Source organism: Lycium ferocissimum, chromosome 1 (genome assembly GCF_029784015.1).
Source record: "Lycium ferocissimum isolate CSIRO_LF1 chromosome 1, AGI_CSIRO_Lferr_CH_V1, whole genome shotgun sequence".
Taxonomy (NCBI): Eukaryota; Viridiplantae; Streptophyta; class Magnoliopsida; order Solanales; family Solanaceae; genus Lycium; species Lycium ferocissimum.
The window spans coordinates 7,375,608-7,393,876 of NC_081342.1; the positions used below are offsets into that span (position 1 = coordinate 7,375,608).

Genomic DNA, 18,269 nt, shown 5'->3' on the forward strand with positions numbered 1-18,269 from the left:
ATTTCATGTGGACCCAACTAGTTGCCTAGTAATTAAATTTACTGAAATATTTACTTGAGATCATTTTTGGTCTCATTAAAATTTAGAAAAAGCTTGTCCACCGAAGAAGTTACTAATAAAATGATCGCAATCCAAAACACAACATTGAATTTGAGAACGTAATAAGTTAATAAGAAAATCACAACTCAACATGTAGAGCTATATTTGAAAACATATTTATGTTTTTTGTCTTTCCCTATTTAACAATGATGTAAAAAGGATAGAAACTTATGAAGGGTGGACAAGCACTTTCATTGAAAACGTAATTAAGTGTTCTATCTTCTTATATCATTATCAAATAGCAAAAAAAGAAATAATTTAATTAAGTTTTCAAATACAATTCTGTGCTTTGAGTTGTGATTTTTTAATTAGTACGCAGCTTCCAGGGTGGACAAAACTTTCTAGTTTTCCTGAGATCGAAAATGATTCCAAATAAATGTATAAAGAAATTTTTTTATTAGGCTACTAGTTGGATCCTATATGGAATATAAATTGCAATTTAAAATGCCAACAAGAATTTCAGACGAATCCAATTCATAACCCAATAATATTGATTTTCTAAGACATAATTTATAAGCTGAGTGACTTTATTGAGATAAAATAAAGTAAAATGTCATTGTTTTTTTTTTTTTTTTTTTAACTTGAATAATCATTTCAAAATTTTACTTTAACATATTAAGTAAATCAAATCAACAAAAAAAATACTGTTACACAAAATGATACAAAAGCATAAAAGCCTTATCCTCCATACCTTTTTTAACATTAATTAAGTGCCACGTGCCCATGCTATTGATGCAAGTGGGAGTGCAAATTAATATCCTCCCAACGAGGAGATTGAGCTATTGGATTATGATTTTGCTTTATTCTTTTTTTTCTTCTTTTGTTGTCTCTATTTTTTTTTTTTTTTTTTTTACAAAACACATATTATAATATCGACATAAGGCCAAAAAGGAATAAAGTAACATATTATGAAAGAACTTAGGCATTCAATGCAAAATCAGTACTGTAGAACACTTTGAACATTCTTTACACAAATAGGATGGAAACAGTGTATATCTTTAACATCTCGGGTTAACACCACACCATATTACACAACGGTAAATATTTATCCACACACCTGATATTTATACCAAATTATATTAACTAACAATAATTAAGTGATTTTATGATATGAGAATATATGCTAATTGACCATATATAGTTAAGTAAAAGAAGTCTATGTGCAAAACATGTAATAAATCTATTGATTTGATGTAAACATATGATGCAGATAAGTTTTTATCTTAATTTTTTATGAGGTGAAAATATACATATTTATTAATCATGATTAAGTGAGCAAAATGTACGACGTGCAAACACATACTATATACATCTATTACTTTGGTGTAGATACTTGATGCGTAGCAGATTTTTACTGTCTGTTCAATTGATTCAGTATTTTAGGTGATCTTTTCCAACTATTTAGCAACAAGGTTAATTTGATCACGTATAATGTTGTACTAAATATCTTCTTTTGATATGATAGCTAGGATTAACTGGATTCTTAGACGATGAAATATCTTCTTGAGATTATATGTGATTTGATAGATGAAAAAAATAATAATAAATAGGAAATGGAAGTCCTTTTACTAACTCTTATCATATCATATCTAACATAATTTACCATTTAACACTTTGAGAATTAACTACTGGCAGTGGGTGCAAGTTGAAGGGACGACAGTATAATGATGGCACATTAAAAAAAGGATAATTAAATAATTTACAGGAATTTACCTTATGAAAGGAGACAACCATGATCAAAGATCAGATATTATGTATTAAACAAAAATAAAAAGAAAAAACAACCTTATTAAAGTGATCAGACAAAAACCTAGGATAGAAATCCAGCTTCAAATCCTCATGGGACTATTCTTTATAGTTAAAGATTCTGCAAATCCAGTGACTTGGCTAATATCAAATAAATTAATAGGACATAACTTAATTATATATATATTCACTAACAGTGCAATGAATTATTATACCATTTATACATTTTATAATGTTTAACTTCCCTTATTTCCCCAGGTTACTAATCTCCTTTTTTATGGACGACTACATGTAATTATCTTTCAAGCAATCTGATTGTTTAAAATTCTTTTATGCTGTCGGTATATATAAGTTAAACTTATATATATATATATATATATATATATATATATATATATATATATATTTTTTTTTTTTTTTTTAATTAATGGCATATCCCAACATTCCCTTGAGCTTAAGCAAAACAAAAGTGATTTAAACTTAATAAAATTCCAAGCTTCTTATCCATAACCACCTTGAAGTGACACAATCCCCAAAAAATAATAATTCTAAGGTATAAAAGATGATTAGTGTAAGAAGAGAAGGCCAATAATTAAGAGTTCTCCACTTTCAGTATCTTAATTGCTTGTAGACAACTGTTTAGCCACTAAATATTGTTTAATTAAATAACATAACAATATGCTTTGCGTAGTGTAAAGTTGCGAGTGTACTTCCCATTTAAAAGATCTCTTCTTTTTACTCCCTTTCATTACATCCGTACATTACACGGACCATTGCTATCTTTTATTTTTTTTTGCTAATATTTTCATAAAATTTAGTAATTGTAACTTTTAAGGTGGCTTTTGGTTTTGGATATGCTTTTGGTTTAGTTTGTAAAAAGTTGTGTCACAAAAAGGTGTTTGGAATAAATTCCGTCAGTTAAAAATTCTAAGCCGACATATCTTCATCCTAAAATGAATAGGCGGACCTTTTTCTTTCAGATAGAAGTTATGTGTTTGAATTGATAATGTTTCAGCTGAATAATTTTCGACCTTCTTGGAGGATATTTATATTAATATTTTTTGTGAAAAACTATAATATTCGAGTTTTGGTCAATATATTTTTTGATTGTCATAGAGCGAAATTTGCTACTAGAAACAAAAGATTTTAATTTTGATTTTTCAAAAACGTAAACCGCGCAGCATAAATGTACTTAGTTAAAGTTGTCTTCTTGTATGAAATAATCACGATCTCATGCTAGGAATTAAAACAGTTTTCAATTTAAAGCATTACTTCCTTGTTTCGTATTTGTACATTTAAAGATGCCCACTAACTTGACTCTTTCAATAACAAGGACAATTTTAAGTGGAAAAGTTAAATGCGTTTGTATAGGTATATATTTCGGAGTGGAATATGAATCCATCAAATCAGATAATTAATAACGTCAAAAATTGGAATAAATATATACGTAGTACATTCCAAGCTAGCAAATCTTGTATTTAATTTTGAGAAAGAGTTCTACAAACTCTAATTTCAACTTTGCAACACTTGCTTACTTTGAACTTGCGTTACACGTAAAATTTAATGCAAATTCTTCCTATTCTTGAGCATTTCTATTGTTTTTTTTCTTTTGCATTTTGCACCGTCTTTTACCCTATGCTTATTTAATTAAAATTTTGTTCCGAACATTAATCTATTACAGACAATTAACCACTCATTCTTACATCAATAGTACAATCATTTTTTTTCTTTTTTTATCATTGATTTTTGACCTTTTTTTTTTTTTTTTTTTGAGCGGGGGGGGTGGGGTATTCTCTGCCTAGAACAAAAAAGAGCACTGATTTCTGTGGTCCTTTTTCAATTAGCTATTTATAATTGTTCAACAAAATTATTACTCCGTACTACCTTGAATAATATATCTAATAGAAATTCTGAAAATATAAGTGTGCAAATCAAGAATATTAACCTTATTATATAATGCGGACTAGCAAAATCATCACTTTGAAACACCACCTGTTCCCTAATGACGTATTAAGAACATGCTTAGCCTGATATTTTTACAAAATTAATCTTATTTCATTGGACCACAATACCCAAAATGGAATTCAACAAACTATAATTAAATAAGTAATGGGCATTACAGTGAATCAATCTCCTTAAGAAGTAAGCTAATCCAACACCTGCTTCTTCCTTATAAGCCTGCCAGTTGCTTTCAAGATTAAAGAATTATCCACCTAATTAATTTATTGATTACAGTTTTTAAACATTAAATATAACTAGAAAAATTCCCTTTTGAAGTCTTTTTATAGAGTGTCAAGTTGTCCAAATGCATTAACCTATGTTATACGTGGCCTGTGTCTATGAAATTTACTGTGCCTTTTTTATTTTATTTTTTGTGGGCTCACTTTTTTGTGTTTTAATATTAATAAAATATACTTATGTGATTTGATCAAGATGCGAACATGTCACCCAATCCCTTGGCAATCTTCTTTTTTTCCTTTCAAGTACCCTCTTGGATATTGTCTTTTGGGCATTAGCTTTACCATTAATTCTTTTTATTCTTATTTTTCTCTTCTCTCTCAGTATCTGGTTTTGTAGAATATTGCAAGATGTTCCTGACCATTAATTCAACTATTAAATATAAATTCAAAAAATGGTCTTTTATGAGTCTAAAATCAACTTATTCAATTTTCCTTCTTGTTCATATTACATAACAAGATTGCTATTATTTTCTCGAACAAATTGTTATTTCCTCAGTGCAATATGTTCAAAAGAATTCATTGCTTAAAGTGCAAGGTCTGATTTATGTTTCCTTTTTTCGTCGGGATTTTTAATTATACAACAGTAATCCAACAAAGCTCATAACAAAAAATAACTGCAATAATTATTTTGTACAAATTTTAGCCAGTATACTTATTGTATAATCAATGTGCACACTGGTTAGACGCTTGTTATACATCAAATATACACCGTGACAACATGAATTTATTAAGGTTAGGCGGATGAAATTTGCTTTAGCTGGCTGACTAAAAATGTTACGATCCCCTTTCTTTCTCCACGTTCAAGGATATTTTAAAAGACGTAGATGAGGACAGTTTGGTAATAAATAAGTTAAGTGGTATGGTACAGATCATATCTAGCTTGTAACAAAAAAGGATATTGATGATTTGAAAAGGACATAAAATTGACTGATGGAAAGAAGTGAGAATATTGGGGTCCAAGCTTTAGCTACAAATATAAATACCCAACAAACACTAGCAGATTATGTCACAGAATTTTTAGCACAAAGCAGCTTAGCTTGGTAAGTACCTAAAAATATTACTCCCCTTTTAAGCCTTTTTTATAAGAAGTCTTTATATATACTATGCTTTGTGAAATAATGAGTTGTGAGCAAATGGGGAGCAACTGGGGATTCATAGAAGAAGGTTGGAGAAAAGGGCCTTGGACTACTGATGAAGACAGATTGCTCATTGAATATGTCAAGTTGCATGGTGAAGGCAGGTGGAATTCTGTTGCTAGGCTTACAGGTAAACATTATACTATATACTTTGCAAAATAGTCTTTTGAATGTGTTTGGTACGAAGGAAAATATTTTTCGGAAGATTGTTATCGAAGGAATTTCGTGTACTATTTAACACTATATAATTTAGAAACTGTTTCAAATGGACTATCAGTGACAAACATTAGCGAAAAGGGTCGTTTTCGTCTTTCAAATCATGACCATCCTTTCTTCTTACAAGCTTGATGTTTGATAGTCATTTCCTGAGAAATGTTTTCTTTCATACCAAACACCTTAATGTAATTAACTACTAAAAAAGTATATTCTGACGGATTTCATTGAAAATTGACTGAAATATTTATCTGTAGGAAGTTTCATATTTCCAAGGATGAGAACGTTCATCGAAAATTTGTATTTTTGTAATACTTGGGAAGACAGCCTTTGGTTTTACTAATTATTTTTCTCAAATAGAACCCTGTTATTTATAAGTGGTTCTTATTTTTTGGTTACTTGATTCTTGTAGGGTTGAGAAGAAATGGAAAAAGTTGTAGGTTGAGATGGGTAAATTACTTGAGGCCAGACTTAAAGAAGGGGCAAATAACCCCACAAGAAGAGAGGATCATTCTTGAGCTTCATGCTAGATGGGGCAACAGGTGATTTTAACTGTTTAACCTTGATTTTTTTTTATCTTCTTAATTAATTAAGCTTAATATCTGACAATTTCTTTTTCTAAATTTATATAGGTGGTCAACTATTGCTCGAAGCTTGCCTGGGAGAACCGACAACGAGATCAAGAACTACTGGAGGACACATTTTAAGAAAAAGACCAAGAACTCGAGCGATAACTTTGAAAAATCACGAGCACGTCTCTGGAAAAGACAACAATTCCAACAACAAATCAACAATCAAATCGACATCAAACAAGTGATGTCATTACCAATTGTGCCTCAAGCAAAACAAGAAATGGCCATTTTTGACCCAAACACAATTGAACTACAAGAGCAAGTTGGCTCCTTCTACTCAATGCTCAATAACTGCACTTCTACGTCACAGTCTGAACCCTCATCATCATCCAATGAAGATATCATGTGGGATGACTTATGGAACTTGGATGATTTTTATGGCCATTTTATCAACACTACTACAACTTATAACAAAACCAACACTCCTAGCCTACAACCTATGGCTACTCCAGCTTTCTATTAAATCCTCAAGAAAACCACTAGAAGTAATTTCCCTTTTTCAGTCCTAATTTTCTCAGTGTTTGTGTGATCTATAAGTCACGGGTTCGAGCCGTGAAATCAACTACTAATGCTTTATCAGGATAGACTACCTATATTACACCTACCCCTTGAGGTGTGGCCCTTCACCAAGCCCTGCGTGAAGTGGGATGTAGGCTGTCCTTTTTCATTATAACTTGTTGTCAGTTGGGAATTAACCAAAGAAGGTTTATTATCCAACTAAGAGAGCTTATAAGGCATCTTAGTACTGTAGTATAATTTTATAACAATATGTACTTTGTGCTATCTGAGCTGCAAAAAATAGCCCAGTTGGTGATTAGCTAGTGTGATGCTCATGTTGAGGAAATTGTACCATAATTGCCAAAAAATTAGCTTGCTTGGAATTTTGTACACTTTCTTTTCTTAAATTTTGAGTTCAAGTTCAATGCTTGGTTGGCGTAAAAAATTAATTAATTCTAGCTGGATTTTTAGAAAATTAAGTCTAGCTCCCACAACTTAATTATAGGCAAATTTCTATAATTGTGTTAATTGATAACCAAAAAAAGGGTAACAAATTTGCAATGATGGGTCACTTACGTTATATATAACTAAGTTCTAAACACTATAAGCGTACAGGACAAATTAAGGAAGAGAAGCAAGAGATTTTATGCAATATAAGTACTCTCTTTAATTTTCTTCAACTTTTAAAGAACTTCTCGATTGGTTATATTCCAGAGTTTCATTTCATTACATCATTCTTGATATATAATTGTAGCTTTTTTCGTACTTTCAATTTCTTAGTTTATAAAATATAGGAAGTGCATGCAACAGATCATATACTTGTGTTTTGTGTTTATTCCTATTATTTGAAAACCAATCAATCTCATGTATCCTATACAATTAGCATTTCAATTTACTTTACTTTACTTTTATATTTTAGCAGTAAGAACATTGTCCCTAAAGATATCGATTGCCATTGGAAATGAACAAATCTATATATAATATAAAGCTAGGCATAAACAAGGTGATGTGGCACCTCTCTATGGCCTCCATTTCTATTTATCTTTTATCTCTTTTTTTTGGCATTTTTTCCCATATTTTTCTACATAATCTACTACTTAATTAATTAAATTAACAAAAACAAAAGCTTAATAAATTAAATACTCCTTTGGCAAAAGTCAGCCCACGTACGGAAGAAACCTTCTAATTCAGCCCACGACCACATATTGATTGCTACATTAATTTGTTTACAATAAAGTGGCTGTTTCAGTTTCTTCTTCTTCCTCCGTAGACTCATCTTTTTGTTCTGCTTATACAATAATACCTTCTTCTTTTCCCTCTTTCTCCTCCCCTTGCCACAGATAAATTCATTCTTTTTGGTCTTCAATATTTTTATATTTTGCTTGATTTTCTGTTCAATTCTTTTTCTTAATTTTTTTATTTGTTCCTATGATTTTGTAATCTTTTTACAGTATATAACCTTCACATCCTCCATTAACTCTGGAGTTCTATTTCTTGTCCGTCATCTTCAATTTCAGGTACATAATAGAGCATAATATTCAGTAGCTTATTTTTCCATGTTTATCGATTTTGGTTGCTATACTAACATTTTTCATACGCGGTATTAATATTTTTCTTTTTATGCTTTGCAATTTTCTTAAAAAATTTGTGTGCCTTTTCTATCTCGATAAACGCTCTTCGATTAGGTTTATTTTTTTCCTTATTATGTGTTCTTGAAAACCACTTCGTGGCATTATTGCAACCGATGTTGCACGAACTTCAGCCCAATTCTACTAATTAGTTGGCCATATGATAAATAATGTGTGCCAAAAAAGTTCTCTCTTTATATATATGAGAAGTGAATAAACAGACATCGAAGCATGCGATTAGAAAATGTTGGAAATCTTACGGAAAATACTTGATCACGAACACTTTTATGAAATTCTTGAACAATCTCATAGCTTGAGGCATGTCAATTAAGACACTGTCCTTAAGGATATTTCACCCGGTATGGGTGTATCCCCAGGATTCAACAAGCTCTTCTAGTACAAAATTAGGAGCCAGAATCTAACAAAGATTTCACAAGAAATAAAACCCAGCACACTATAATATGTGAAAAGACTCTCTCTTTTTGTAGTTTCTCCCAAGGAAAAGGACTAGAATATGTATAGGCAACGCAAGTCATCTACTCAAGAATCTGAGATACCCAACGTTTATAAGAAGAGGAATTTTTAATGACCATAAAATGAAGTACATGTCAATGAAATGAATGACAAGAGTACATACAAAATGGAGACAACCGTTGGAAGATTAAATGATTAGCATATCAATGACCCCCATTAATATTATCTTAATGGAATGAACTTAGACATTCTTTTTGAGATACCATATTTACAACAATCCCCCATATATCTCAAAAAGAATTTATTATGAAATATCATAGGAAAAGAAGTTTTGATGGGTTTTCACATATATCAAGAGGAAATGAAGGAGAACGAATATTTTGCTGGGTTTTCACATATGAGTACAACGCATCAAATCTGGTGTCGCGTAGACTATGAACCAGACCTAGATAAAACAAGATTATACTTATAGAACAAATGGTGAAATGTAAAACTTCTATGAACCAAGAATTCTTTTGTAAGCCATTGTCTTATTTTATCACATCATACTCGCACAATCTTTGTCGTTATCGCTGTTTTGCGCTAAGAGGCCATGCGCGTGTCCTGGTATTCATGAGTGCTTTAGAAATCCGTCACAATTTCATAGGAGCGGCACCACTCCACACTCATATAGGTCCACCTATCAAGTGTATTCTGCAGAGCAATACACCACCTATAAAGGATATGGTAATAGATTAAGAGTTTAACTCAACCTCACTTTGCCTTGCAGTATTGCACTATATTCACACACCATAGGAAGAGACATAATTTAATAGTGCATAGTTGATCAACTAATGACTTGTTATTACCCATATGAACCTAATTCATGGGATCTCCAATCACATAGGTTGGGTTACCATCATTGTTGATCTTCTCAATTGACTAAAAAATCTCATTCCCCTCGATGTTTCTTATAGTCTGTGAATTGATCAAGTTCACCTCCGACTTCACATCATTTATTTACGTAAATAATTCCATCTCACAACAGCTGTTTTATCACATTATATCTCAAATACATGTGTCTACTTTTGCCAATAAAATTTTATTTTTCACTACAGTTATTATTGCTTGGCAACCACAATATATATACACAAAAGATGTTGGTTTTATTCCAATTGAAATACTCACTAAGAGGTCTCGTAACCACTTAGCCTCATCACCAACCAACTCCAAAATAATAAATTCTATTTAGTTGATTTTCATGTTATGACACCCTCACAAAGGATAAACACAGGATCGCTTGTGGATTTTAAGATCCACTTTGCATTATTGTACCTCTTTAGTACAACAAAAAATTCACTATATTTGGTACCATAACATTACAAGACACCCCCATACTTTCAAATATTTCGGTCTAAGACATAATCTTTCCAAAGCTCATACAAGATTTTTTCAATTTTATAAGGTATCCTATTTTATATGTGACACACAAATTTACACCCAAGAATATATCAAAGATAAAATAGAGAAAAAATAACATAGGTTAACGTCCTGACAACAATTCACTGTCCATTATTGTAACTCTATTAAAGCCATTCAAATGCATTTGAAGCAATTCAATCGTTTGGATAATATTATGACATTTATATTCAATTTTCTAATGAAGAATATTGTCCTAATCTTTTTTTTTTTCAGATCACTAAAACATCTACATTATAACACACTGAAAATAAGCAGTAAGTAACAATTACAGTGGTTGACTAAGTTATCTAGTCCTCAGAAAAACTAGAAAGTGATCAAAGAGAAAATAAGAAAGGAAAACGAGAAGTCTAACAATTATATACGATAAATAAAAATTTAAAAAACACTTTCATTGCTGCAAACCAGATCACAAAGACCATAACTTTTTTTTTTTTTTCCCCTTTTTCCTCTTTCCGTGTGACGTTTAACAATTTTCTAAAACAATAAATTGCTGCACAGACCATCATCCAATATCAAAGAAGACTTAGATAAATATCAAATTGCAGCACTTAAGAACATGTACATAGAAAAAACACCCAACAAATAGAGCATGATTATATATAATAATTCTTTGCCCACAAAAATATTATTTTTGATTAACACTTTATCTAATTCAAATAAAATAATCACACAACTTTTCCTAATAATCACATAGAAATCAAATTGGTTCAGATATTAGGACCACCTCAATTAATTCCAATATTTTTCTTATGTGAGTTTAGGAAAAACATTTTCCATTCAAGAACTTAAGTAGTTCTAGAATCACCAACATAAATAAATCATTCTTCTTCTTCAACTTGGGTGTAGAACACAAAATTATATGTTAGAACAAATACGCTTTGTAGCACCAAAGTCTAACACCCAATCTCTCACATTAGCCACAAACTTCATTTGAGAAATGACCACAATAACGTAACTATATCATCCGCTTAGTCAAATTTATTTTACTTAGCGGGATTTCATTTCTCCGACACTTCTTCTACATTGATAGTTTCTTATGCTACACACAAAATACTTATTCCTCTAAAAAAATAAGCTATATATAGCATTCTTCCCTCATAACAAAGTGTTGATGGTCGGTTAGAAAGAACATGAATGAAAATTCTTAAAAACCATAACAGTATTAATAGTAACCTTAAATACTTCAACTCAAAAGGAGCAAAACACTGTAAACAATGTCTTATTCCAACTATTATCTAGGACTAAAAATAACCAGGCTTTGTCAAGGCATAAGCCGCTGGTCTCAAGATCTACTCGATATACAAGAATTTTGTTTAAGGGAAAGGCTAAATTAATCTACCAATATGGAAATCTCAAACTTCCTCAAATATCATGCAGCAACATGCACAACACACCAATTTTCTTTTCAACTGATAAGTAGATAGTATATGCAAATCAAATTGTTTAACAGTAATACAACTTCTTCAAGAGAATACCAATTTGTTCAATTACCATTTAATTGATTTATCACTGATCCAAAGAGAAACTAAATAACCATGCTCATTCAGAAGTTAAAGGCAACTAAACTGCAAAAATTAAGCTCGGAACACATACCTTTATCTCTTATAAAAGAAAATTTATTTTGCCTTACATGTTGACATTGGTTGGATTTACCGGTCCTCTATATCTTGTTGTAATTGATTTTCCATAAGAATAAAGTCAGAAATATCCTTAAGATTGTTGGAAATCTTACGGAAAATACTTAATCACGAACACTTATATGAAATTCTTGAACAATCTCATAGCTTGAGGCAGGGGCGGATCCACCCTATAGGTTGGGGTGGCATGGCACCCCCTCGATAAATAAATTTTTTATATACTATGTTGTAATTTACTTATATTAGGTTAAATTTTTTATCCTGCCACCCCTAGTCGTAAATTAGACAAAGGTGCCACGGCTGGTCGACAAGTTTGAATCTATCTTGACCATTTTCCGACTCCCATTTTTCTTTGCGCTTTTTACTTCCTTTGTACCATTTTCGGCCCTCCCAATTTTCTAGTTATCTTTTTATTATTTATATTGCCTTTCCTCTTTTCTATTATTTTATCTGTGATCTCTAGCGAGAACACACAAATAGAAACTTCAAAATCCCTTAAATTAAGCATTTATCTTAATCTCAAATCTATGAGTATTTAAATCGAAAAACTTGGGTCTCAATGGGAATTTTGGATTGAGATCAAAATTCAATTTTTTATTTATTTATAATTTCTTTTGTTTATTACTCCCTCCGTCCATGTTTACTAGTCTATATTTGACTTGGGACACTCTTAATAAGCAATAAATAAAATGAGAAATGAATTGGAGTACTTAATAATAAGGGTAAAATAGGTATAAAATGATAAATTATGTCTTGGTTTTTCAAACTATATAACTTACAAGTAAAAGTGGATATATATTTTTAGTATAATGGACAAATAAAAATGGACGGAGGGAGTGTATTATAAAAATTTATGCTATTCTATAATTGTTAAATTCAATCTAAATCACTTTACTACTTAAATTGTGATGGAAATTTCATAAGTACTGCTTAGAAAAAACATGAAATTTATGATTTATTTTTGAGAACTTGTAGTTTATTAATTCTACATTTAGTTATGAGGAGTATTTACCTATTGAAGAGTTTTTCTATTATTTTTCTTATTTTGATTAACATAAGTCCCTTATTGAAGATGTTGTTTTACTTGTGCAAATTCATTTTTTTAATATACATAAGAGATGCAAGTCCCTTGGTGAAAATGTTGATTTTACTTCTGTTGTTAATGAGTGTGATTCCTTGTTTAAGATGTTAAATATGTTCGTTTTTTTTAATTTTGAGGTGTAATTTTCATATTTGTAAATAATAAAAAGCCTATTAAGTTGACCCGAATAAACCAAAAAGAGATGAACCCGACCTAAATACACGTTCCTAACAAGATGTATATTGAAGAAAATTATGGCACCCGCCACCTTCAAATCCTAAATCCGCCTCTAGCTTGAGGCATGTCAATTAAGACACTGTCCTTAAGGATATTTCACCCGGTATGGGTGTATCCCCAGGATTCAATAAGCTCTTCTAGTACAAAACTAGGAGCCAGAATCTAACAAAGATTTCACAAGAAATAAAACCCAAAGACACTATAATATGTGAAAAGACTCTCTCTTTTTGTATTTCTCCCAAGGAAAAGGACTAGAATATGTATAGGCAACACAAGTCATCTACTCAAGAATCTGAGATACCCAACGTTTATAAGAAGAGGAATTTTTAATGACCATAAAATGAAGTACATGTCAATGAAATGAATGACAAGAGTCTGTTACAAAATGGAGCCAACCGTTGGAAGATTAAATGATTAGCATATCAATGACCCCCATTAATATTATCTTAATGGAATGAACTTAGACATTCTTTTTGAGATACCATATTTACAACAGAACAAGCAAGAGCTTGAGAAAAAATTGTCAATATCTTCCTCTTGTGCTACATAACTATTTTCAGATACAATTTCTTCATTGTTTGTCATTTCTATGCCAGGAAAATGCTCTTCAATTAGTTTTTTCTTTTTCACTTGAGCTTTGCCCTAAATGATCTCAAATTCATGAAGAGACGATCCAACTCTATGGGTTTAACCTTTTAAAATTCTTAGTTTGAACGCGTCATATTTTAAAATTTATGGATCATGTCTTCTATTTATTGTAAATTTCATAAACTTTTACACATAATTTATACTTCGAGTCAAAAGTTAGGGGTTCAATTGAACCCACACCTATCATGATACATCCGCCACTAAATGCCTGATTGTATTTTAGTATCATGACATTTTGTAGTTGTGCATCCTGAAGGATTCATGGAAATTCAACACAGATGGATAGAAGTAACTATACAATGAAAGAATCATTATTCTGCAAACATCAAACTATCAACATTGAAGGATTGGTGGTGGCAACAATAGTACTTATTTAGTGAAGATTTTAATTTTCTTTATTATATTTTTGTTGATAGTTGAAGTTGACGACAAGTTACGAAGAAATAGGAGAAGTAACTGAAATCATATTGTTGAATAATTTATGAAAGAAATTCCTAATGCGGTAATGACTATTGTTCAAATATTGCATACAAGTCGAGTTCATGAAAATATATTGTGAATAGGAAAACATGTATTGTTTTTACAATCCATTATTATTCATTTTAACTTGTATATCAATATTTTAAGCTTTAATTCTCATGGTTGATTATGGTCCCATCATACATTTAAGTCCTTTCTTTTCTTTTTTTTCAGGAAAAGTTTGTCATTAATTAATGCCTCCTGAAAAAAAAATTGATCATATTTTACTTAAGTGAAAAGTATGGTAGTGTCTCTGCTTTATTTTGTTACATCTAAAAAGAATTTGTGGTGAGAATAACTGAATAAACGAGTAGCTTGGGAGAAACTACCTTACGAAAGTATGTTTTTCTTAAATTCTAGAACATTTAAAGAGCATTACGTGTTAATGAAATACCTAATAATGTAATTAATAAAAACACTAAGAAATTCAATAGAGGATCCAAAAAATATGATGGACTAAAAAGTTGCGTGGTACGTTCCTTAGAATAACAAATTTATTTATGTTTTACTGAATTTTTATTCCGCACTTGGTTGAGTGCTGAGTTATTTATTTAGAGTAATGGGGATACAGTTCAGTTTGTGATCACAAAGATGACTTTTCACGCCCAAGTTTTGTCTGAGGTTCGCTCACTGTGCGGCAGTCAAGTCCCCGCTTGAGTCAACCTTTGGCAATTCAAATTTTAGGGACTTAAATTATTTTATCCCAATAAAGTAAAGAACATAATTTCACTTACTTTAGTTTAAAGATTTCCCCCAAAGTATAGTTAGTAATTGTTATTATTTGTATTATTTATGAAATGAAATTAATTAAGAATACCAAAAGTCTAAATTGTGAAAACATTTACTTCTATTTACTTCCACTAAGAACAACAACAACAAATTGTGCTAACATTTACTTCTATTACTTCCACTAATAAATCTATCTATATATAATAGAAAGCTAGGCATAGACAAGGTGGTGTGACACCTCTCTATGACTAGCATTCCTATTTATCTTTTTTCTCCTTTTTTTTTTACCTTTTTTTCATCTTTTTTCCGTTTAAGTACTATGTTAAAAATAACCAAAAAGTTACTACTTTAAATCTCTTAATTATGTTAAATGTGCTACAAATTACTCTCTCTATACATTTATAAGAAAAAGGCTCAGATCATGGTATTCAAAATAAATAAAATTAATGAGCATTTTGCCTTATCATATGAACGTATTACCATTACTCCACATATCAATCCAAAAGACGCATTAAATTCTCTTAATTCCTCCTTCCTCTTCTTTCTTAGATTTATATTTCACAAATGGCTGATTTCTTTTACTAAAATTATGCTTCCTCCTGAAAGTTTAATTCTTTATTCCTATCATGTACATGGTGACCGAGTAGCAAAATCCGGAGAATTTGTTATGGTATGTTCAAGTCTGCTTGGATTTCTACTCATCGTATGTTCTTTTATATTATCTCAAAACTTATATAGTGGTTTGTTCTTTATACATGTCTTATTTTCAGATGGTGTATGCTTTTATTTTTTGTACGTAGCGTTATATGTGATTGAATGTGTTATCTTTGTTCAGTCCTGATTTCCTCTCATACTGTTACACAGGTATAGAGCGCGTAACAGAAAAGTTGTACACATTGCATTGAAATAAGGGTCGTCTCGAAAGAACATCATATGTTGCCTAAACCAAATTTCATAAAGATGTCCTATTTTTTATTTTTGTCATATATATTTTTTATTTAAAGTCTACTTTTTTAGAAGCGATGTCATTAATTATTGTTCTATAATCGATTTGTTCTAACAATTCTTTTTCAATTGATAATACAGCTAATCCATTCGATTTCTCTTGACACATTGTTGATCTTAGATAAGATTTTAAATTTTAATTTTGAAAAACTTCGTTTGGCCGAGACAACAGTTATATATATAAAATACATCTTTAAGAAAAAAATGGGACCTCAAAAAAATTGATGCCCAAGCGATTGCTTTATTGACCTTATAGTCGAGCCGCTCCTCATTGAAATATAGTTTGATCTTCTGGATTCCTTTGATTCATCCACCTTATTGGCATGGAGGGCTTATTAAGGCCTTAATCTCTACTATTCCGGATTCTACACTCACCCTATCACTATTGGCTTTCCTAAAGCGCACATGAAAATGTTCATTCACTTTCCAAACATAATTTATTTTGATTCTCATGCAAGCTTTTCACACGAGATAGGAGATGTGTGGGAATCATTGTTTAGGCAACTATGTTGTTGTGCAGAAAAGGATTTGCCAATTTTCAAAAAAAAAAAGATAAAAAAAAAATGTGTTTTTTCGAAGTTTCACGGCCATATCAAATATGTGTATCTCATAAGGAGATTAATTACAGGATAAATCAACTAGAAAATGAAGAGTTGTGAAGACAATCAAAAATTGCAAGGGATGACTAAAATGTAGTAACGAAAAGGTCATTTGACATAACTAAATGGACTGATTCTTAGAAAGTTAAAGCCAATTAATTTGATTATCCTTGAAAGTGGACGATTAATTCCTTTTGCTCATTCTAAGTTGCATATTTTGTCCATTAGTTTTTTTATTTTTTATTTTTTTTATTATTGAAGTGTTTTTCCAGTAATACAATATCGTTATTAGTCTGCGATAAATTTGTGGCAAAAGGTTGAGCACCACCAAACCACACAAGGAAAATTGCTGGAATTACTCCTTCCGGATAAAAAAAAAGAGTTCACTTAGCCATTTGCACACCTATTAAGAAAACACTAACTCCTAGACAAAAATAGGTAATTTGACTAAATTACCCCTAATTAAATAAGCATTGGGATTTGATCATATAACACTTAATAGGGCCAAATATGAAAAAATAGGATTAATTCTTTCTTGATTTGACAAGTGGACTCTGTTTTTGATCCAATAAAAAAAAAAGGCTAAGTGGACTCTTTTTTTGATCCGGAGGGAGTATTAATTTTGACATTTGCCATTTGTTTTAAAATGATAGGTTTTAGCCTTTTAGGTATTCCGACTTTCAAAGTGCAGGGATTTTCAAAAGAATGTTTGGAGAATTCACCATGGGCTATTTAGTGGATGTGTACGATGTATTTATCGTGTTTTTATTATCAGAAAATTGGAAAGAATTTTAATTACTAAGATTACACGAATCAAAGCTAGCAGTCTACCATTCCTAGATCTTTATTGTGATATATACATATATATCAAATTATTTTGAGTTAATATCACGTGGGTAAGAATGCATATAAAATTATTTTATACGCATTTACATGAATAATATAATATCTTCTATCCTGACTAAATTTTTATAAATTTAATTTCTAAATTCAAAAATATTTCACTGGATATGTTATTATAGTAACCGCGCGAAGCGCGGGTAGTGTCACGACCCAACCCCGTAGGCCGTGACTAGTGCCCGAGCCGGGCACCCAAACACATTCATTAATCCGAATCACACACAGATGGCTTATACGTATACAAATATCGGATGCGTCTCAAACACAACACAAACATATATATATCACGAGTGCGACAAGGCTATCATATGGCGCAACGGCCCAAAATATATACAAATGCAAGCCAACAAGGCTGCCACGGCGAATGGGATCGCCCAGAACAAAAACATACGAACACACCTGTACAGAAATAACCATAACCCACATACATGTCTACGGACACTCTAGCAAGAACAACGAATCATATGACGGGACGGGGGCCCCCCGCGCGTGCCTGAATAAACAAATACATATGCAACGGAAGATCCTATATATACCAAAATATGGGCTCCCGAACAAGGGAGCACTCCAAAACGAGCGGGATAGATGTCCCTGGGCGGCGGACCACGGCGTGCGTGCGTCGCACCCGGGCATGGCTTGCGGCCCGAAGAAAGGGGTCGATGCGGAATATGTCTTACGAGTATGCAAAAGCGTAGGATACGATAAACGAGAGCGGGTCATAATCGAAAAACAGTACGGAAAATAAGTGCGATATCCAAAATACCGAAATGTTTACTTTTAAAATACA

At 31.3% G+C, this 18,269-nt stretch overlaps 1 protein-coding gene across 1 annotated transcript; it reads left to right on the forward strand.

Annotated features, from left to right (window-relative positions):
- Window positions 1-5,107: 5,107 nt before the first annotated feature.
- LOC132068270 (MYB-like transcription factor EOBI) lies at window positions 5,108-6,849 on the forward strand. Its single transcript, XM_059461812.1, has 3 exons — window positions 5,108-5,351; window positions 5,847-5,976; window positions 6,067-6,849. Exons 1-3 carry the CDS (start codon window positions 5,189-5,191, stop codon window positions 6,527-6,529), a joined length of 756 nt encoding a protein of 251 aa, XP_059317795.1. The 5' UTR covers window positions 5,108-5,188; the 3' UTR covers window positions 6,530-6,849.
- The last annotated feature ends 11,420 nt before the right edge of the window (window positions 6,850-18,269 follow it).